The sequence below is a fragment of the Camarhynchus parvulus genome, chromosome 2 (assembly GCF_901933205.1).
Source record: "Camarhynchus parvulus chromosome 2, STF_HiC, whole genome shotgun sequence".
Lineage (NCBI taxonomy): Eukaryota > Metazoa > Chordata > Aves > Passeriformes > Thraupidae > Camarhynchus > Camarhynchus parvulus.
In genome coordinates this window covers 44105279-44129235 of record NC_044572.1, presented here as the reverse complement: position 1 = coordinate 44129235, position 23957 = coordinate 44105279, and the positions used below count along the sequence as shown (strand labels likewise).

At 42.0% G+C, this 23957-nt stretch overlaps 1 protein-coding gene across 1 annotated transcript; it reads right to left on the bottom strand.

Annotated features, from left to right (window-relative positions):
- Positions 1 to 3405: 3405 nt before the first annotated feature.
- Positions 3406 to 17663, bottom strand: CDV3 (CDV3 homolog). Its single transcript, XM_030970564.1, is given in 6 exon segments — positions 3406 to 10161; positions 11258 to 11420; positions 12507 to 12649; positions 14834 to 14913; positions 17287 to 17502; positions 17504 to 17663. Coding segments are annotated over 6 exon segments (750 nt in total). The 5' UTR covers positions 17525 to 17663; the 3' UTR covers positions 3406 to 10034.
- Positions 17664 to 23957: the final 6294 nt, after the last annotated feature.

Genomic DNA, 23957 nt, shown 5'->3' with positions numbered 1-23957 from the left:
TAACAGCTTGATGCTTTTTGGTATTTGTGGACATCAAACATCTCCAACTTGTTCCAAGTCCACATACTGAAAATAATGCCACTGTTAGTGCCTTACGTCACATTTTGAATTAACTTTAACTTTGAATTAACTGTGTTCTACCTCTGAAGTGCTGCTTTGCATTGCAGGCATTTGAAATAGGTGCAAGTATTACCAGGCAAGACCTAAGGTTCTTGTGACTTTTTCTTCCCAGTCCCCAGAAGCTGCTGTGGAAGGGTAGTGTTGGTATTCTCACTTTATAGATAAAAAACCGTTCCCTGACCCACTTAACTGGAGCTTTAAAAGAAGTCTTGGAGCCACATAGTTCCTGCAGCTGCTGTTAATCCTGGGGTGGGGCAGAAGGGGGAGCCGCTAAAATCAGGCACATACCCACCCACAGTGAAACCAGTAACCTGGGATCTGAGTGCTACATGTTCTCCAGTGTTCTCTGCTCTTGTGGACACTGGTTTAAAGCCAGGGCTGAGGCAGAACAGTGAGGGAGGGCTGGGGGAACAGAAGCAGAAAGCAGCTGTTCCAGCCAGAGCCAGCTCCTCTTCTGCGCTGGGCCTCGAAGATCCAGCTGTCTGTATGCCACACACAGGGGAACACAACACAATCAAGACAAACTTGGGAGATGGAAATTCAGTTGGTGCTGTTAAGATAAATTTATTTTCTTCAGCTTTCTTCACAGGAAACATCATGAAAGTGCTTTACAGAGTTTGAATACCATTACTCTGCCATGGGACAAAAGGACAACAGGCGTGTGCACTGCACAGTTAGAAGTTGTCATATGCAGAAGCCATGATAGGTAAACCAGGGTAAAAAAAAAATCTACTGACAAAAATATATATAGTTCAGGTTTTGAACTTAAGTTATTACTATTAACACAATTATATAAATATACAGGCACCATTAGGTTCCTGTGTTAACTGCGGGGGCCACACAGGGATTCTCAGAAACAGATCATCTTGAACTCTGCTGAAACAGTTTCTGCTATTTCTGCTCTGTAGGCTCCCAGCCAAACCATTTCCCCAGACAGTAAAATTCTTTTTTTTTTTGCACTACACTGAGCCCATAATTAATTTCTTCACATTAAAGTCTGGTGCTGAGGCGTTCTGGTACATTGTTGAAAACAACTTCAGGTTGCTTTTTTTTTCCTTTTGATTTACAGAGAGCTCCTCTTACCTCAATTCTTCCCTCAGTTATCTCTTCATTAAAAAAAAAAAAAGCTTTAGGCTAGATCCTGCTGTCCAGGTATGACAGTTTTGTTTAAGCTAGAGCATTACCATACTCCTTTCCACAGCTGAGGTGTGTTGTACTGTGAACAGTGCTACTGCCTCCCTTTTGCTGTACTCCGTGGGAATTTGGCCCCTGCGTAGCCTTTGAGGCTCTCTAGGCTTCAGTTCTTCGAGGAGACTGCATTTACTTGCTAGGCAGTTTTGCAATGTTTGGATATTACAGCCCTGACAAAAACAATGCAGCATGACCAAGGCTCAGGAGTTCTTGCCTGCTGCTTTCTAAATAAGGGGTGAATAATTCAGGCACCTGACTGAGAAATCCTTGGCATGGTAATAATATAGATGAACAGAAGAAGGAGGGAATACTTCAGGGCAAAGAGAGGTCAAATCAACAGATTTTTGCTGAGTTTTGAGTTCCAGGAAAACCAATGAGCAGAGCCTAGAAAACACTGTCATACCAGTTTCCAAAGCCACTTTGCCTTTTTCCCAATTCCCAGAGTAGACGCAGTGACACAGTGCACGGTCAAAGAACTTGTAAGTGCTGAAGGTTACTGGGCAGTTGGTAAGTGACAGTACAGAGCTACAGTGGCAAGACAGGGCTTTGGTGAGTACCAGCAGAGGTGAGGCTTCCAGAGGTACAGGGGCAGTTATGAAGTGTTACATTCTAACAACTCTCAGATTCATTGGCTCTGTTTTCCCACCCACGTCTTCAAAAAGTAAAAAACTTCCAAACTTCCCTTGGCCAACTGAATCAACTCCCAGCAGCCACGACTGTTTTTTGACAGAGTACTGTTGTAATAGAACACTTAACAGATACAGCTCTTTGGATGCAAAGTCCAAGGTACATTGTTCTCAACCCAGTATCAGCATTAGTACGGGAAGGCAGTTGCTGTCTAGGATGTGGTACTCTCATAATTGAGGTAATGCAGCTCTCAAGGGCCAGGCTGTACATCCTACCAGGCCCTTACGACACATCCTTTGTATCTGTAAACATAACATGACTGGGAAATTCAGTCAGTGCTTAAAGACAACATCATTTACAGCTCAATGCTCTTTAAAGCACAAGATTATGAGAATGAAGAGATGAAACAAACCACCAAGTCCAAGCCTGCCCTCCAGTGCTGCTTCATCTCAAATACTGTAATGCAGTTTCAATATCCAGTTAAATACTACTCCAGGTATATTAGATTGAGCATGGCTGAGCTCATGTGGTTGCTGGTCAGAGACTAACTAATAGTAATGCATCTGCTTCATCTCTGGCACAAAGAGGATAATTACCCTAAAATTTAAAAAAAGTTTCTATGGGGCTTGTTCACTGGCACTTGATTCTGGCTGTCATACCTAGATATCAAAAGATCCCAAATCAAATGTTAATGAAACTGACCTTGTGTGACAGAAATAACTCTATTGAAACCAGTGAAGTTAAGCTCTGGGAGACCATATGCATATTTGGCCTTTTTCTCAATAAATTTGTTCTATTGTAGCAGCCAGTTTTTATGGTTTGAATCCCTTTGCTATGGTTGTATATACTCTGAAAGATATGCAAAATAAGTGGTTTAATTGAAAACGGAAGCTTATGACAATACTTTAACAGTTTTCTGTAGGCAATTACTTGAAATAAAAGCAGAGATGTAATGTGATGACTTCATTGCTGTAACTGAGCTAGAATGGAAATTCAGTACAGAAGATAGGAGACATGAAAAGGAATAGAAAACATCAGATTGAGCAAAAATTAGTAAGAGCTTGCCATGCTACTCACTGACCAGAAGAGTGGATTATATACACGAAACTGAAGACTTCAGTACATCAAATGGCAAAAGCCAATCCCCATGGAAGCTACTGGGTTGATGGTGATTGCTAAGATATTCTAAATGACTCTGTAAATTTGGCAAATCAGGGGCAGGTGAGTTGTCAACAGGAAAAACCAAGGCAATAAATACTGGAAAGGTTTTAAACCACTCATACATGCTCTGGTAGAAGTTGTGACATGAGTCTGAGTTAGTTGTGATCTTTCAAGGGGACGATCTAGGCATCACCATGGGCAGCTTGATGAAGACATCTGCTCACTGTGTAGTTGCAGTCAAGAAAGCGAATAAGATGTTAGGCTGTATTAAAGACAGAACAATACAGAAAAATATTACAGCATCTATTTCTCTTAGAGGTGATAATCTCAATGAATATTTGCTGTTTCTTCAGCACCTTAAAAAAGTGACATATTAGAAAAATAAGGCAGGAAAGTGGTAAGAGAATGGTAGAAGCAGCTCCTTGGAGCTGGAAGGACAGTAAAACTAAGGTAGCTTATTTGTTAATAGAGGGATACATGACAAACACCTTAAATGCAATTCTCCTTCCCATATAAGGTACATATATGAAAGTCATTTTAAGCCACCTACCAATAAATATATGGACCTTAATATCACTTGTTACCATCATCATCATAAGTATTCCAAAAAGCCCCATATTATTCTTCAGTGCTTATTCATCTAGCTAAACATTTTCTCTGAAGCAACTGCCACAGTTAGTTGAAGTTTAACAATAATAATTTCTGACAGAGAACTGTCACAGCTGATGCACAATAACAACTATCTTGAAGGTGCTGCAATGATAAAAATGTCAATAAGAGAAGGTAACTGCTTGGGCCTCATCTCTCTCCACGACCCACCAGAGCTCTCATTTGTCTGCATGGAGGCCACCATAGTGTTGTTTTCTGATTCTCTTTGAAGCCCCATTGTAAAAGGGGAGCAATGAACCTTGAAATCACCAGCAAAAGCAGATAAAGACATATTTGTAAGTTGCTACTGCATGTTACTTCAGCTGCAGCTAACTGATAAATCAGGAGATAATAAGTAGGATAATTGCCTCTGCTATATCTGTATTCCTTCCTCTTACCTATTCTGCTTACCCCACTCACACCCAAGTTTTTGATAATTTCTTCCCTTTTGTTTATTTCACAAAACCCCCTCCATGGCCAACTACTTCCCTTTTGTTCATTCCCTTCCTCTACAAATTGCCTTAATACCAGATTTTACAAGTTTTGAAGATTTTTCTCTCTCCCTATTTCCTTTGTATCTGCATGCCACTTCAACTTAAGTATTAAGAATAAAGAGCAGGAAAAAGTGTTAACACATGGAGAGGAGAAGAAAAACACATTCCTATGACAAAGTACCCCTTAGTATCAAGAGTGAACACTTCTGGTTCACATGATTTGAACAAACTTTAAAACAGCCACATTATAAGAAATGGCTATCAACTGTGAGCAGGATTTTATTTCAGTCATGGGGTTTACAAAATAAAAGCAATATTGATTTTAATATGTTCCACATAAAAACAAAGAGCCTCCTATCAATATGCCATTTGGGTTGCACATATAATTGAATAGAGGAAATACCAGCTGAGTGCTCAGCCTGAACTTTTTCCTTACTCATACATACTAAAATAAGTCAAATTACATAATACTTAAATAGAACGTATATTACATTCCATAAGATAAGCCTTTGCCAAAGTAGTATTAAAATACTATAATAAAAGCTAATTTTAATAAAGATTTTTAGTCCTCTGTAGAACCTTCCATCAGCCCCAGCCCTTGACAAAGAACAGCTTTGGCCTCACAACATCCCTGTGAGGTAGGTTGTTGGTTATTTTGGTACAGCTGGGGAAACTGAGGCAGAGTGAAATTAAATTACTTGAACATAGCAGCTCAGTAGAAAACCTAGGCCAAATCCCACTCTCTTGGTCCCATGCTTCCCATGCTTTTGCTAAGAAATGGGCTTGGCTTCTTTTCAGTGCACACAGTTGTTTCAGATGACACTTTCCAATCCAATACTCCAGACACGCTGAGGCACACTGCTTTACCTGGTTACTCATTGATACTGTGATATGTTTTTAGTATTTGTACTCTGGCTAAGCAGAACTTCACTGAAGTGAACACTGAACTTCGTTAACCTTGCTGCATCAACACATACTCTTAAGCAACTGAAGATAAACCCATGATGTATGTACCATTTAGAAGTTAACTTCATTCATAAAAAAAGTCTTCATAGCTATTTGAAACAATGCCTCAGCCTTTAATCATGCAGAAGAGAAAAATAATTTTCTTAAATACACAATTTATTTCCTAAGAGGATTGTTGAGCCATCTTGAAATTTGTCCTCAGTTCTCTCTTTAGGCAACAGGTCAGCTTCATACCAACCCAAAATCCTACCTTCTCTGTGAACACATTCTCCCAATTTATTGAAAGGAAGAAATAAAATGTGCTGCCTTCCCCAAGTACTGAACTTTTAACAGTTTTGCTGATTTAACATCAGATGAATCTGTCACATGTGCAAGCAGTGCCTACCCACACAGCACTTGTACTATCCAACAACTGACACTCCACCCCGTCTCAGGCTATGCACTTAAAGCTATCATTTAGAAAACAGCCCTCCTAATCCTTCTCTTCTTACAGCACCTATGTTTTATTTGCATCATTTCCACTCTCCTTAATTTATTTATTTATTAATCTTCCTTCCTACTCTATTTCACTTCAAACAGAACATGGCAGAGCAACAGGTGATGCTCAAGAAGCCAAACTTTAGATACACAATTGCAATGACTTAGACTCCTCAGTTCTGTTTTCTGCTGTCGCTTCTTCCAACTGCTAGAGCTTGCAGGCTCTTGTATTAACCTCAACACAGACAAGCTGTCTTTGTAGCTTTTTCTGGAGTTTATCTGCAAATGTATGTCAGATTTCATCCCCTCTTTACATAGATAATTCATATACTTGAAGTTTGAGTACACTTTCTGTTTTCTTATACTGCCTCATAAAAGCCCCTATTTAACATTGAAAACAAGTTCTAACATCAAAAGCTGAAAACAGGGAGAAAGAATTCGGGAACTAAGTTTCAGTCCAGCAAAAAAAAACTGGATTGTGGCTGTTCATAAAGATTATATAGTACCCAAGGTGGTTTTGGTATAATTTACCTTCTTGGGCCAATGAGGTATAAGTTTCTGACCATGTCAATATTGGAGAGAATAATATTACTACTTTGTAAGTAAGCAACCTTATTTAAGGACATGAAGCCCTATTAATCCCTGCTCCATTTTAGTTAGGGTATTTGAAAGAAAACCACAAGCAGGTTTAAAACTGCTCAAACAGGCTGAAATTAGAAAGGCAAAAAGCTACAACTATTGCAAAAGTTCAGATAAGCAAATGCCAAAGATGTGCAGCCCAATCAAATTTATATTGTGTTTACTTGACCTGAACAACACTGGGGTCTCAGCCATGGTGTAGTCAAAGCTTCCAAGAGCTGACAGATACAGTCAAATACCAAAAGCCATATTCCCTGTGGTGTCAGGCATCTAGCACAACTGCTACCATTAAAAATTCATCTAAGTTACTGTGGACATGACTGATAGAGCTAGCCACAAATATAAAACTGAAGCAACAGGAGACAGTCACTTTTAATTGTCAATTACTCTTCATTTTTAAATAAGATTGAACAGCTAAACTGGGAGAGAAGGGCAGGGGCAAAACTAATCCTCTCCTATATTTATCATCAGCTCAAGTAAATACAGATTTCAGATACCTACAGCAGGCATTTGGGAAGTCTAACTTGATTAAAATTACCTGTTTTTAGCATTTTAACATCCTTAAATACAGACTATCACTGAGAAACACAAATCCAAACTGTTCTTTTCCCAGTAAGCACTGGACATGTCCATGTTCTACCAGCAAACTGGTAACTTTATGGCTATGTTTTATTGTAAGCCAGAGAAAGTAAACCAGAACCTTTAAGCTGGGAATTAACAAGCAGCCCACCATAAAAGCATGTCACATGCCAGGGAGTCCCTGAAGCAGCACACAACTCCATTATATGGACTGGCATCAAGAGTCTCATTTCTACAACTGACAACGCTTCATTTATGGAATAAGCCTTCAACAAGCATTTTGAAGGAATGAAAAGGACATTCTTAGCATGCCTTAAATGAAAGCAACAATAAACCAGGATAAAGTTGGACTTCAGAGTCTCCAAAGCATACCAAGCTTCTGCAGAGGACTGACTCAAAATTTCAGGCATACAGAGCAATTACAAGGCAGATACTGACAACTGGCATTTTGATAGCTGCTGGCAGCTATACTTTACATGAGAAACACTTCTTTTAAAACAGTTTAACATTCTGTACTATGGAAATCTGCTGCATTTCCAATTTTTTTTCCTTATGCCTCCAGAAAGAAACTGAAATGATATGCTTAAGAAGAGCCCCCAAAGGAACACCTTTAGTTATCAGTACCTGATGGGCTCCAGTGATAGCAGCCATGCAGAGGTTATGTTTTTATTCCCCATTTTTTAATTCAGCAGAGGTACTTTGAAGTGAAAAGCAAATCGAAACTTCATTCATACTCAACTCACAATCTCAAACCAATCTTCTATGGTGGGAACAAGTAGCAAACTAAACTTCTATGTATAAATAAATGTTGTATTGATATGCACTGCTAAAAGCTCTGAAACAGAGCCCACCTGACCATAAGGACAACTGCCTGCCCCAAGGCCTATCCCTGAAGAGATCCAAATGCTCTGTTTCCTCTGCTATTGTAGGCATGAGCTCAAACTAAAACGTAAAGACTCACTAGACTCCAGAATCCATGTATATTTCCATTTTATTTGATTTGAAACTTTTACAGGGTTTTCTTGAACTGCCAGGATTCATGCCCAAAAACCTCAGATAAAGGTGGTACAATGGACAGTCTCATCTACCCTTCACACAGGAGACTAAAACTCTATTCATGTGCATTAGTGATCGCAATCTCTCTAGAGCATCAGGAAAAGCATAAGACTTCACATCTCTACCCCATCAAGTGACATGTCCATTTACCATGAATTCCACAGAAATTGTGACAACAACACTTTTGCTGGCAACAATGGATTTTCAAGGAAGATACATGGCTCAGAGTCCAAGGTATTGGTATCAGTCTTTCAGCGGGGTTTGGTTTCCAAATGAAGTCTCCAACTTTAGGAATAGTCTCTTGAGCCCTATCTTTAATAGCAGCTTCTAGCAGAATTTTCATGGACAGTTAACTCTGCAAGGGCAAGGCCAGTTTTAATCTGTGCTCAAAAGAACCAGGTGAAATCCCAACCCCACTGAAGTCAACAGCAAAATCTGCATTGACCTCAGAGAAGCAAATTTAAAGCAAGTCAGCAGTTAGTCAAAGGGAACCCAACTGGGTGATTCCTGGACTATCCTTATCTTCTGCACATACACAGTACTCTGACACATGTAAGCAAGCTTTGTTTTGTTCCCTTGTTTTTCTTGCCATTGGAAACTCTTATGGATGTTGGGTCTATTTTTTGGCATTTACTCTGAGAAACCTCAACACTGGAGCACACCACTATTGTACTTCATTTTGCTTCTGGTGTAAAAATTCAGAGAAGAGAAAAACAGTTACAGCAGAACACTTCTGGTACTTGACAGGTTTGGTTCACTGAAACAGTTACAGGCAATGTCCTATATTCCTCGTGTACCAGTGCCATTTTGCCTACTTCCACTAAATTAAGTAACTTTAAGAAGTCACTGCCTTCCATCATTACTAAACTTTCTGACTGTGAGAAAACACCAATTATGAGTTATACTTGGAGGACTGCTGCCTCAGACAGCTGTATGCTTCACAGAAGTAGCCATACAAATCAGGCTTACCAGCTTTAGTTATCTCTCTGTATGTTAAGCTATTCTGTTTATCAAGTAAGCATCACTCCTCAATAAACGAATAATTGTTTTTGATAGAAGACAGTTTTTATCTAGTATCACTACTGCCACATGTCTCATTATTAAAGGACAAATTCTGAAGACTGTAGTAGGAGTCTGGATACCTCTGTGCCAAATCAAAACTCCAAGTCTTAGTGCTTAAGGGTGAGAAAGACAAACTTCATGACAAAAACCAAAATAAAACCCTATTTCACTACAACAGTTTACCATTATTTAAATATACTGCAAATCAATATTAGAAACAAGGCAGGCATTTCTTTTGTGGATAATAGAAAAAACACTTAGACAACTTAGAAAATGGCTAATGCAAACAAACCATTCAAACCCATCATTCCTCAAATCTGACACTGAATGAGTTTTAATTTGTTTTGCAGTTACTTCCGTACAGCACTCTAGAAAGGTAAACAAACTACAGCTCTGTTGTACTTGGACAGTATGAGTGGTATGGGACGCTCCAGAAGTCTCTAGTAGGCTATGGCTACACGTGACAGGATTCCTCAGAAGGGGAACGAACACGTTTGTCATTAAGGTCACTTAAATCTTTTTTATAGCAAATTGGAACCAAATGGCTGACTTCTGCAGGATTTCTCACAGGAATCCAGTAGAGCTGGTTTCAAGTTTCAGATGGCCACTAAAACAGCTGTAACCTTCTCTTCCAGAAGTTGTGATCCACATGGTGTCCACAATGAGTGCATCAAGTCTGAGGTAGTCAACCTTTACGAAGGCTCAGTATCTGAACATAAAAAGATTTTGAAATGACCACTGGCTGTAGGTATCTTTCTGAGCAATAAAAGCACACTGATGACTCTTGTTCAATCATTTACATTAATTTGCCCCATATCCAATGGAGAAGTTGCAACATATTATGCTTCCATAGTGCAGGAGAACCAATCACTTATGTCAAAGCAGTCTGCACTTGCTGCAGTAGATCCAGCAGAAATAAGGTGGCACGTTCATCATAGCTGTTAGCTGTAGTTTAGTTACCTTAGTAGAAGGGTTACCAAAAAAGCATTCCTTAATTGTAATGTGTGTGCAGCTCTACTGATCCCCAAGCACAGCATACTGGTTGTCTAGCTGAAGTTTTAGTGCCTGGTTTTTTGAGACCTCATCCCTACCTCTAGTTTTGTATTTTACTACTTCAAAGCTCTTCTCCATTTCTTTATCCCTATGGGAAAATAAATGTAATCAGTAAATATCTTGTCACTAACTTGTGAATTGTGAATTTCCAGTCCATTTCCACCCCATCCCAACAAAAACATTAAGAACACAAAACAAAGATCTAGAGTTTAAGAGAACACCTAAACATTCCCAAGCAATTCTTTTTAAAACCTTATCTCCAAAATAAGCTCATCACCCAGTACAGCTTACATTAACATTCGCAAAGTAAATTTAAGTAAATTATTTAAATTTTAAAAATTAAGATTATTTATTAAAGTATCTGACAGTAAATTTAACCTGTTTATGAAAAATAGATTCTAGAAAGCAGAAGTAATTTTCTAGAACGTTCATTCAGAATTTCATCTTGGCTCAATGTGCATTCAAATCACAAAGCATCAATAACAGCGTGTCTCCTTTGCTACACCAAAAAATACGCAGACGAAACAAAGCTTCTCCTAAGCTGTATTAAACAGTAACATAGCCAGCAAGAGGGGAAAAAAACCCAAGAACAAAAAACCACCCCAAATCCCCCAAGTGAATTAGGTATTGACCTAGCCATCTCTTCTACTGGGAACAAGGTTATAGAAAGATCAGGACTGAAAGATAGGGTGAGACCAAAGTCTTCAGCACTACATAATACAAAACACTTCAGCAAAACTGGGGGAGCTTGTCTCTGTAAATCACAGCTCAGACAGCAAGTGTATTGATTTGTAGTTATACTGCACTCCTCCAGTTAAACCACTTCCACATCTCTAACAAGAAGGCTGCAAGCTCAGGACTTCTACATCTCTCTGCTGAAGGAAGTAACACAGAGCCTCACCATGGCTAGTCTAGTGTCTGAGGGAAGCAGATGCTGTCAGCACCAGAAATATTCAGTGAAATCCTTCGACTGTCAAAGAACACAATTGGCAGTCTTGTTTGACTATCTCGCTGTGCTACATCCTATGAAAGTTATTTCACAGGAACAGAGTCGGACAACACATTTATCACCCCTTAGTTATTTCTTTCCTCTGTGGAAGGATTCAGGCTTAAGCACTAGGACAACATAAGAACTTAGAGAAGGCAGTTAGAGATCTCCTGGGGAATCAGTGGAATGCACTTACTTTCGACTGTCTACAAGCTTGGCGGTGGACTGCAGTGAGGGGAACTGTGTGTCACTGTAGATCTCTGGTGGTCCTTGCTGTGCTCTCCGCGGCCGCCCACCTTCCCTGGCCCCCGGCGGCCGGTACACGCCACCAGTCTGCACCGGTTCTGGAGTTTCTGTAACTAGGAAAAACAACAGGATTCACACATGGGAACAAGTCTGCATTCATAGCTGAAAAGAACTCAAAACAACCAACACACAAACAAAACTCACAAAGAAGAAATGAAAAGAATCTTACGAGTATGTTTTTCCACCTTTTACGTTTTGGAAGCAAGTTTTAGACAAGGCAGGAAATCAGGTGTCACCTAACTTAACCTACACTCAGTCAAATTTAAACGTGGCTCTAGAGTATTGTCTCTCAAAGTTTAGGGAATCCAAACTACTAACGAGGACTTCATGTTTCTCGCTTGCAATTTATTAGCAACAATTTAAACATATTTAAAACAGATCTAAACACATAATTATATAGTTGCCAAATCTTATTTAAAACACCTCTCCAGATGCAGAGGGGACTGCCCAAACAGTCTGCACTTAAGGTAAAAATCTAAGATGAAGTAACACTAATTAGATTTACCTCCTTTACAAACAAGAAAAAAAACAGGCTATTTTTCAATTAATTTCTCAGTGGAAAAGAATATTCCAAACTCAGAGATGACTGAGTGGTTTATCTCCACTGACATTAATATACTGAAGTTCATAAAAAACCTGAATCCTATCCTAGTTAAAAGAATCAATTTTGCAATGTCATGTTCTCAACATTTTAAAAACTGATTTGAAAAGTGTGCTACTAATGGCCACAACAGATCAGATACTGGCTGAAAATCCACTGAAGTGTTAAAGCAGCATTTTTAGATCAACAGAAATGCTTCCAACAGGTATTTTACAGACTGCCAAACAGAGGGATGTCCTGCAAAGACAGACTCCTTCCCCCCATTTTGAATTTGGAAATAAAAAAAAACTCTTCCACATGTGTTTTAAAGTATCTGATAGATACTTTAAATTCAATGCTCATAGATACTTTAAATTCAATTCTGTTCCTCACATCCCTTGACACAAAGGTTTCCTTGATGGCTGGCATGCCAAAACAGCCATTAGTTCACTAAAGGATGCCTGAACAGGAGCTGCTCCTTGAGCTCTACCCACTGAGAGCTTAATTCAATCTGATGCAGTTCTGACTGAAAAAAAAAACAAGTCTGAGTTTAATTTACCAATTGGTTCAACGACAGGGGCTGGTGCAGGAGCTGACTTGTTCCAAGGACCAGATGATCTGTCTACACTGCCACCACTACCAGTCTCTTCCCAACTGTCACCAGGTTCTTCTCTTTTTTCACTTTCATCATCTTCTTTTTCACTGTAAGAGAAAAACAATCAGTGGCACCCTATAAACAGAGGTTTAAGAGATTTGTCAGATATTACACAATCCCTGTAAGACAAGATGCCACGGCTGCCATGATGAGGACACTAAATTAAACTAGGCTACGTTAGTCCTGTACTCACTGTACTAGCAATTCCATCTGAACAATTTCTGGCATGATGCTACCTAACTTGGCAACTGAAAAGGAAAAAAGCTCCTAAAAGAATAAAAAAAAAAAATTCAACTTGAACGAAGTGATCAAAGAAATTGGCATCTTATTTTGAGCAGAAAGGCTTTTTTTCTTACTAACACAGACATGTATTTGAAAGGGATGACAAGATAAAGCAGAAAAGGTCTACAAGTCCAGCTTCCATAAAATGCTTTAGTCAAGAGGAAGAAATAGTGGAGTAGTGCTGAAAGAAAGCAAGTCCTGAGCTCACTTTTCCTATAACCACAACCACCTAAAAAATACCCTTATATGTATGGGTAATATACAATCCACAAATAAACTCAGATCTCTTCTCTTAAAGCAGGCAAAAAAAAAAAAGCATAAGACAGAAAAATGTTATTTTTTCAAAGACAGACCCAATGCAAAAGCTCAGCTGTATTTTATTTAGACTATTTTATTTTGCATAGATGTAGTCAGACACACAAAATAATCTGCTGGCCAAAGCTACTACAGAAAGCTGTGGTAAAGGAGGACAGATGTGGAGGGTGAGGCTGCTGAAAAGAATCAAGACAGAGATCTCAACAGCAGTAATGTGTGAATTCAGAAGTTCATAATACACCAAATCCTACTAATCATGATCTGTGTAAGCTTTCTGTGTAAGTAATGGTCAGAGAACAGAAAAAAAATGCCTGTAAATGGCCTTTCACTCTTCATCCAAACATAGTAACAATCATGGTAAGGTGGCCCAAGGGCCTAAACACCTTATTTTAAATGATAGTCAGAAGCATTGTCTACACACTTAACTACAACAGAGCAAGCACAGGGAGCATCCCACCCCCACCAGACACTCTGGTATCTTTGTTTCATCAAAGAGACCTCCAGAGATGGCTAATTTATAACCTCTAGTGGGGTTTTTTTTTCCATTTACTTCTCCACTCTTCCCTTGAATCCACTAATTGAATGGTTACAAAATCCTGTGGCAAAAACTTCCACATGCCTGAAAATCTGCCACAGAATGAAAAGTATTTGGAATGCTGGTCTTTGTCTGGAAAACCAAAGTAGAGGCTTTTCAGTCAAACAGCACCAGCAGTCAGTTAAGCTGCAGCTAACTGGCTGTCTGATCAGACATGTGATTATCCACTGTGACACTTCAGTGCTATAGACAGCTAGTGGGACAAACTCCTGCAAATGGCCCAAAGGACTAGTTAACTGAAAGGAGTAGGGGAAATGCCATGATCCAAAAGAGTAAATAATTCCAGAAATGTCAGACCTGCTCAAACAGTGAAGAACGCATCTATTGCACTGGTTGCAGGTAGGCTGATTTTAAGATGACATTATTTTGAACACCAATATCTGGACAATGAGGATTATCTGATATTCTCAGTCTACAACTGAGGTCATAAAAACCCTTTTTCTGACCTGATGAAAAGTTTTATTTCTAAACAAGAACAGGCACAAATAGACTTACTTTCCACCAGACAACAGGAAAAGTCTAATGAAAAAAACAAACAAGGAATCGTGGATTAGATTCATCAATCCTGCGCAATTTTATCATGGGATGCTACTTTTACCAACTGTATTTTTGGTTTTTTGAAATTCAAGTGCAATAGTTCAGGAATTTGCTCCCCAACTGAGCAGACTGAATCAGATACCCTTACAGCGGTCAAATGATTCAGTGGGAATTACTATCCTGCACTACTCCTAGGAATTCCTACTTGACTGTCTTTATGGAGCAGAATATTAAGCATTTAAAAAAAATCCTGAGTCCCAAACAAAACAGATAGCTCTGTTGAGTATGAACAGTGTATGAACAGATTCAGAAAATAAAGAGAACATTGGCAGAGACTAGTCAAAGTTATATTACCCAGTAGCAAACTTGTGTACTATCAGAAACATATCAAACCTCTCTTTAACTGGACTCCATGAAAGCAGCTCTGTATTAAAAACCCATCCTTTTTACACATTGGTAAGGATTATACTGAAGGAAAAAAAAAAAAAAGAAAAAGTAGTACCTTATTTGCATGGACTGAACTCTAAGACCGCTATAATCAATTTCTTCCTTTTGTTCAAACTCCTTCCAATCATCCTCTTCCTGTAAGAAGAGAAAAATATAAGTTGTCACTTTCTCTATAACCAAAGTAGAAAAGAAGAACATAAGATAATACAAAAAACCCCAAAACCTGAGGGTGAAGGTACAGTTCCAGGAGAAACCTAACTGTGTGCCCCGCTGCCAAGAGAGGAAAGGACTGTACGCCCTCATCCCCTAAATCACTGTGTGTCACCAGGGATGCACCTGAGAGCTGACTTAACTCACTAGAACAGCTAAGAAACGCCCCAGCAAGAAGTCATTCAAGCAAAGAAAACCATATCACCTCAGCAAAGACACATCAGGAAATCAAGCAACAACATAGTATGGAACACGACCCTGCAGTCATGACCAGGGCAATACATGAGCAAGACCTCCCTTTCACTAACAGTAGGCTTTTACAACAGCTTGAATGCACATGAAGCTTTAAATTCACTTTTCCATCACCTATCTCATGAGCCAAACAGAAAAGAACATTTGGAACAGCTTACAGTTGATTTATGACAAAGATCAATAATGGTACATTTGACTTTTTCACATTCACAACCACATTTACAGCCTTGTTTCCTAAGCAGTGTTTTCGTAACAGCAGAAAGGTCAGCTTCAAAACCACAGCAATCCTAGTACATAAAATGTGTCTATCTTTCAAGAGAACCACTTGAGGGTTCTAAAATGGGAGTCTGTCTGGGGAAAGAGGGACTCGCCTAAGTGGAGGCAATTTTGTCCTACTGTGTCACCAGGAGATTCTGGGATTATTAAGGCAGACCAAAAATGGACCAGAACAGACAAGCAGTCCTCCCATGTTTCCAGTCCCAGCTTTAAGACACACAGAGCCTAATTAGCAGTTTACCTAATTCTTACACACTATATAAAATGCAGTTATATTCCTCCAAACAGGAGGACCTTGTGAGCAAGGTCTGCCAAAAGTACAGCCCCCTTTCAGCTGAACAGCTGAGAATAAAGCTGCTTTTGGAGCCCTGTGATGGGATCTCCTCGACAGTCAATCTCCAACAGAAAAAACTTTGACCTGCTTTAGAGTAACAGCAGAAGTAGGAAGTGACCTCATGTTAACTGCACTGTCTGCTGCAGATTCAGTCTTCTGGAAGAGCAGCAGTCTACAGTTCTAAAATCTTTTAGATTTCTTAAATCCCCATCTCCATGGAAACATTAGTTTCCAAGCTAACATACCTTTCACATTTAATGACTTTTGTTTCTAATCCAAGTACCAGCTTCAGTCAAAGCCAGATATTTTGCAAGCAAGTGAGCAGAAGAGCAGCTGAAAGATTAGCACTGACCTTGATCTACTTAGAAAGCTACTGCACGTGTCAAGCTCCCCAGGTGAAACAACAACAGGAGTATTTCTTAAAATTCATTTTGAAATATACAGCATAAGAGCTCTTATATCAATCTAGCACAACAAAATCACTGATCCTCTATGTAAGCATGAAGGAGGCAAGGCATCTAACTTCCAAAAATGATTTCACAAGCCATCCTTTTATACTCAGAGTATAATGTTATAAGGATAAAGATTCAATCCATAGCAGTAAGACAGGGAACACATCCTCAGATTACTAAGTGTTGAAGCCTCCAAAGGAAAACAATACCAAGAGACAAAAAAAACCAAACCAGAAATAGAGAGAAAAGGTGCAAGTAATTTTTTAGGTCCTATCTGTTTGGTCTACAGCAGACAAATATATAACAAAGGTACTGCACGTGTCAAGCTCCACAATTAAAAAACCATCAGGCAGCAGTAGAGTATTTCTTAAAACTCGTTTAAAATATAAAGCATTAGAGCTCTCATAGTTACTTTTGGTTTAAATTTCATTACTTCAGTGCTTATATTGTTGGCAGGAAGAACAAGGGCGGAGGAAGAAACAGAGAGCTACTAACTCAACTACGGACATTTAAGCTTCTCCTGCATTCTCATCGTTTCACTGTATTACGCTACCAAAAAAACCCCCAAGAAAACAAAAAACCCTATTGCCAGCAAAACTCTGCCTGGCAACGAGGCACAGAGCTGGGCGGACTCTGGAGGAATCTTATCGCCAAGGTCCACATGCCACGCTGCACAGCCCCAGGTGGCACCTGACGCAAACCTCCGGTTCCGGCCGCAACACCCAGAAACCTGGGAGGGAGTGCCGGGCTGCATCGCCCCTGCAGAGCGGGAAGGGGCCCAGCTTTCTCGCCTCCCCCAGGGCAAGGACCGCCGAGGAAGGCTCGCCCCACCCCGCCAGAAGCACCAGAAGCGGCGGCAGCGCCCGCCCGGCGGCCCCGGGGCGGGGCCGGGAGCGCCGCCAGCCCCGCACGGCCCCGGGCGCCGCATGGCCGGGCGGCGGCGGCGCCCCTGCCGGCAGGAACCCGCGGCCTCCCCGCCCGCACCTTGCTCGTCGCCTTGGCCGAGGAGCCGCCGGCGGCGCTGGAGGCGGCGGCGGCCCCGGAGCCGCCGCCCTCAGTCGGTCGCGGGGTCCCCGCGGCCGCGCCCGCCGCGTTGGAGCCGGCGTTGGAAGCGCTAGAGGCGGCAGCGGCGGCGGCGCTTCGGCTGCTCTTCTCCTTCCGCTTCTTCTTGTCCCGCTTGGCGAAGAAGTCGTCCAGGCTCCCGCTCCTCGGTCTCCGCCATGGCGGCGGCCGGGTGGGGAAAGGAGGGCGGCGGCGGCCCGGGCTAAGAGGTGAGCGGCGCGGCCCTCCCGCTGCTCGGCGAGCGCGGCCGCCCGGCTGCGGCTGTTGCGGCGGCGGCGGATCCTGCCCGGGCCCGCCCGGCGGCCCGCGCACCCCACGCCTGACGCGGCCCGCAGAGAGCGGAGGGGCTGAGGGGAGACGGGGCGGGGCCGCGCCCCTGACCGCGCACGCGCTGCCACGCCGCGGCCAATGGGCGCCGCCGGCCGCTCGGGGGTGGCTCCAGAATGGGGCGAATGGCGCTGACGTTGAGGCGCGTGAGAACGCGCGCGGCGGGCGCGGGGAGGGCGGTGGCGAAGCGGCCGCGGATTGGCCGAGCCGGGCGGGACGGCGCGTGCGCGCTCGGGGCCCGGGCTCGCGCCGGCCTCTGCCGCCCCGCCCTTCCGCGTCCTGGCAGCGCTGGAGCCGTGAGGGCGGGAGGGACACGGCGGGCACCGGGTGTGGTGGGGGCCACGGGCCTGTCGGGAGGAATGCGGCCAGCAGGGCGAGAGAGGTGATCCTGCCCCTCTGCTCAGCCCTGGTGAGGGCACATGTGGAGTCTCGTGTGCAGTTCTGGGTTCATCAGTACAAGAAGGACGAGCTACTGGAGAGGGTGCAGTGGAGAGCCGCAAAGATGATGAGGGGACTGGAGCATCTCTTTATGAGGGCAGGAGAGACTGCAGGAGCTGGGCCTGTTCAGTCTAAAGACACAGTGCGGGAGGTCTCACAAATTTACATAAATGTCTCCCAAGGCAGATGCGAAGAGAGTTCCGGGTTCTTTTTCATAGTGCCCAGCAACAGGACAAGGAGCAATGGCTGTAAGCTAAATCACGAGAAATTTCACCTTAGCATGAAGAAGAACCTCTATACATTGAGGATAGCAGAGAACTGGAAGAGGCTGCCTGGGGAAGGTGTGGAGTCTCCCTCTCTGGAGACATTCATACCCCTCCTGGATGCGTTCCTGTGTCACCTCCTCTAGGTCGTATAGGAACCCTTGGCAGCAGAGACCCTTCCAACCCTAACAGTTCTGTGACTGAGACCAGCATAGCTCCTCTGGAAGCCCTTGGCTGCTTCCCACATTGGGTGCAGGCCCTTTCTGTCAGGATCTGTTCCAGGGAGGCTGCAAGAGCTGCTGGAGCAGTCCCAGTCCTCAGCTGGTCCCTCAGACTCAGGGCCAGCCCAGCTCCCCCCAGCCCTTGAGGAAAAGTGACATTCATTCCCAGCATGGACTGTGGGGACTGAGGCACTGCCTCCCACACCCCAGCAAGGCCTGTGAACTTACACTGTCATTGCCCAGGATGCAAGGAAGTAATTTAGCTTTCATCTTGGGTCTGTGTGGTTAAGTGAGTAAGTCTTGAAACACCACTCTGTCTAGGATGTCTGGATGTGTTGGCCTGAGCTTCCTAGCTGCTTTTCTGACTGGCATTGAAGCCTAGGGAATATATGCTGGAAAACAAGCTTCCCAGCTGGTGTCTGCAGAATGTTACCTCTTACTTCGGGTACTGTAGTGACCTTTAACTCTGGAAAAATCATGGGTGTTTAAAAAGTTCTCTGTGGCTTCAAATCATGCCAAAATCTTTGAGACAGGACATTTGGAAAAACATCCTCAGCCTGTCATGACTCATAAATAATTACATGAAACACCGTTTCCAATTACTTACACTTCTTTCATCAGCCATCTAAAGGAGATAAAAGTTCCTACTGGGAAAGCGTGAGCCCAAATGAAAATTACCCATCAAATATGTATTGGTTTGTGTTACAATTATATAAAAGTGGGCATGTTTGTATTCTGGAGTTATTTAATATAATTCTGTGCATGTCATATTTTCACTTGAAATAATTATGTATGTGTGTATTAGCATACAAATTAAAAGTTTTTCCTCTTTGGAGGTTGTCAGTCTCAACCTGTGTCCATGACAATGCTGTTTCTTAGTGTTTTCTATCTGTATTTCTCAGGTTGTTTGAAAAAGCAGGCAAGGTGCCATTGACATTGCAGAAAGAGGTTAAATACATGATGTCTTCATGAAGTGTTTTGTAGCTGTGAGTAACTGAGTCACTGTAGTCAAGCATTCTGCCTTTGGAAAATGTGTTACAATCTCCTTTTTATGCGTCACCTGATGTGCTCGTATTTTTACTCCCTGTGTTCTTAGAGGCTTTGAGCCTGCACAGAGCAGGCCCTAGAGAGCCAGAAGTTGCAAGCATAACAATTAATTTGGTAACATCATGTGATCAGTGACACTTTCCATTTGTGATAGGAATCATTACTGAAGTAGGGAGCAAATTCGGTAGCAAAGTCTCATTTTTCTATGCCTCCTGGGTACTCCCTTCCTACTGTCCCCTTCAGCTGATGGAAGGTCATGGGGAAGGTGTGACAGGGAACGGCTGGGTGTGGAAGAGTGTTTGACATTCCTGTTGTCAAAGGCCACATTCCCTTGTGTTTGTGCTCCTTTATTTCCTGGGAAGCCAACATACCTCTAGCACTACCCCAGGCTCAGCACTGGTACTACCATTCAGCTGAGCAGACAGTTTGTATCCCTCAGCTTTTCTGGTAGATAACCTAATAATGTACTAAGCACAGTGCTGTGCCTGATTCTAAGCCGATCATTTCCTGAATTTCAGCAAGTGGTAAAATATTTTCATTGTATTATTACGGATAGCCCCATTATCAGGCTGGAGAATGTGAACCTGATGCCTTTCTGCAGCTTTTAGCATCTGCGTCACTTGTCTTGCAAACACAGTACTGTAAGGCTGGAATGCCCAGCTCTGGATTAGAAACTTAATGGCTGTCAGGAGCAGCACACCAAGAAACATTTCAGCTGTTAAATCTGGAAGAGACTCAGCAGAAATCATGGAAAATAGCAGCAACGTTTTATGCCTCGGAAGGCTTAGATCCCGATTTAAAGACATGTCTTGGTGCTTTAAAGGAAGCATTAGTTATGCAGTTATGCTTGGATTTACCTTCCACCTATAGTTTTATTTTTATGTAAAGTTGTGAAAATGTGCTGATGCATGGCATTTGTATTTCTGTGCGGATGCATTGCTTCAGCTTTTGCCATTGAGATTCTTATTGTGTAAAAAGTTAGATGCAGGAAAAAGGTCATTTTTTGTGTTTTTCTTTTCCTTTCTCAAATTCAACGTCCCTCAATACTTGCACAGAGGACACGTGGCTTTAGAATGGCTTGGAGGCACAGACTGACAGGAGTGATGTTTGTTATGCAAGGAATATATCCAGAATGCCACATTGCTGTGCCGGGAGCATGAGCTGAGCACACAGCTCCCTGCTGCACTGTGCATCACTGACTTGTGTGACCCAGCCTTGGCAAGACACAGTGCTCTGAATGCCTCTGCTTAGCTACAGATTTACCCCCAGGACTCCAAGGACTTTGTCTCTCTCTCTCCTCCCTCTGCAATGGTGCTTGTCTGCCTCTTCTCCATTCTGGAGCTGTGGCAAGTCCTGCCATGGCACTGCTCCCTGTGCATCTTGGTGCATTTTCTAAAGCCTGAGGCAGGAAGCACTACTGCATGTAGGAAAAGTGGTGCAGCAGCCACTGTTCACTTGGAGAAACTGAAGGAAATTTGGAGTGAGTTATGGGTGATGCAAGAGTTAGGAGCAGACTTCCATTTCCAGTCTCCCAGTGTTTCATCTTCCTTTGTACCCAATTATCTCCATTCTGTGACATGAAGGTGACAGCACTGCGAACTGCATTGACATTTGCGGAGCACAAGCAGAAGAATATTCGGTGACTCTGGGGCAGATACCTGCTTAAGGAAATTGGAGAAGGTGCCCTTAGGTGCAGAGCACCTTGCAGAAGGTTTCTGGTGGAGTCCTTCTCACATCATGGGCCCAATTCTCTTTAGGAGCTTAGCCTTCCTCTAAGCTCTGAGTTTGGTGTAGTTTCAGACCTCTACAACCAGAAGGGAGAAGTTTTATCATGCTCATTTCTCCACCACTGATTGCCATCTGAAGTCAGGCACTAGTGCCAGCAGTGCATGGTGGTCTGTTAAACTGTTAAATTTTAGACAAAGCCAGAGTGAAAGTGACCTTAAAAATAATTTTTTAACCACAGAATCAGTATAATAGTTCTTATACTAAAATAGAAACAGTAGAATGACAGGCTAGAATACCCATTTCTAGCTGGTGTGCTATGTTGCTGCTCCGTGTGAAATCTTAAAAGAGGCAGGGGCTCACATAGAGCTGGCACCCTCTCCTTCCCCCAAGGATGCAGCACTGTGGGTTCAGGCTGTGGTGCAGAAGAAGCTGTGCCTGGCTGGGAGGAGTATAAAGTACACATCTGGTTTGAGAGCACAGCTCATCTGACCCACTGACTAGTTCCCCTCCCATCCCTGCGCTGCCATTGCTACATGTCTGTCCCTGCAGTGGCTGGATTCAGGAAACCAAGTGTCAGGAAAGTTTTCCAGTATTTTTCAGGGCTAATTTTCTGCTGATTTTGAATCTTGAGCTGTCTCCTGAGACATCAGACAGATGTTGGTGCTAACGCAAGACGCAATGGGAATACATAGCACATGAGGAGGAGCTGAGGTGTCTTTTTGTGCAGCAGCTGGCTGTTAGATTGTATTATCTGTGCTCTATGACTGATCCTGAGTGTTCATAACAGCAAATGCCACAAATTCCTTCACAGGAATATAGGTGTGAGAGGTACTGCAGTGAGAGATAATAAAATCTGTTTTCTGGTGCTGATTTTCTATGGAAAACCAGTTGGAAATGTGTTTATGTGTATTTAATAAAGCAACTGCTAGACTAGAGGATAAATATAAGGCTAAATCAGTTTATGAACCTTAGTGCTTACAAATAGTTGTGAAAGCCTTTAGTCTCTCATATTCTCAATATCCCATCTCGCACAGTGAAGACTGTCAGTGCTTAGACAGCATTCAAGCAGCCTGGAGAGGCTGCATAGCCAGCTACGCACCCACAGGAGTCTGTGTAAAAGTGCAGAGAGGTTTCTTCACAAGAGCTTTAGCACTTAATATGAAAACACTTTGATTTAGAGGGGCCAGATGTGCTACATTTGACTTCTGATGGGCTATTCAAAACAATAATCTTTTCTGTGGTTTTTGGTCTTTGTTAGGAATAGAGAGAAAAGCTGCTGGAAATTCATTATTTATGCTTAGATGCTTCCTCCTTTTCCAGACACTTCTCCGTGCTGAAATACCTTGATGATTTTGAAAGAAACTCTTTCTATTCCAATGAATAAACATCTTAGTATTAATCTAATTAAATTTTTATGGAGTATAATGGATCATGACATATAAAAAACTTCTAAAAAATTTTTCTTTCACATCTGAGTATAACTGTAGACTCAGAATTTCATCAGGTTTATCTCCATGAGTGACATTTATAAAGAATAGTTTCACAGTGGGATAGTCAGTTGCTCTTCACAGCTGAAGCATCACTAGAAGATAGCAAATGGATCTGAATCCAGATTGTATATTGTTATGTTTTTTAAATTCTCTCTTCACTTTCAAATCATAGGGAGATTGTTGTCTTCTGTGTCAGGAATGAGTGGGAGGTTATGTTCTCTTAATGGCAAAAAGTGATCATTCCTAGACACCAACCACTTAACCCCAACCCAAGGGCATGTGCCATCTAATTTCTTGTATCACTGTTTGTGTGTATTTTCTCTCATCATCACTGTTGTTGATGGAGACTCAGCTTGCTAAGTTCTGTCTGCACCGACGTATAGGAAGGTATTATTGCTGCTCTGAGGAGCCTACATTATATGAGAAGAAAAAAAAAAGCCAACCAGAATCTGCCATCATCTGCCTTTATTTTTTTGGTTGTTGTTGGGTAATCTTTTAATCCAGTAATTTTTTATCAAAATCTTGCAGGTGATGTATGCCAGATGGACTTTTTGCAGAGATTAAATGAAGGATAATTTGTCAAACAGCTGCATCAGGAAGGATTTTTCAAGTGCGGGGGAATGTACAGGGAAAGGCATGACAACACTTGTGTCCCTATTCCTGTAATTCACTGGTGGATCACGTTTAGTGGATTTGGAGAGTATTTGATTTTATCAGTCATTAAAATCTAAGTAGCTTTCTTAGCTAATATTTAGCTACTTAGCTACTTAGCTAATTAAAAATCAAAATATCTAAAGTCTACCTCTTATGTCCTGTATGCCACTGTATTCTCTAATATGTGCAATTTCTCAGTAGTCTTTGAGTCCATTTAATGAACTGTGTTGTCACCTGGTGTAACTGTTGGTCTTGTGAAGTCCCAATCCAACAAACACATGTATGGTTAACTTCATCGCTGTGCAGAAACATGTGAAGGAAAGCCAGCGATCTGCCTAAAATTTTGTATGATAGTAGCCAAGATTCATTATGTTTCTCTGAAAATGCAAGCTCCATCTTGGCATTTTATGTGACCATACTGCACA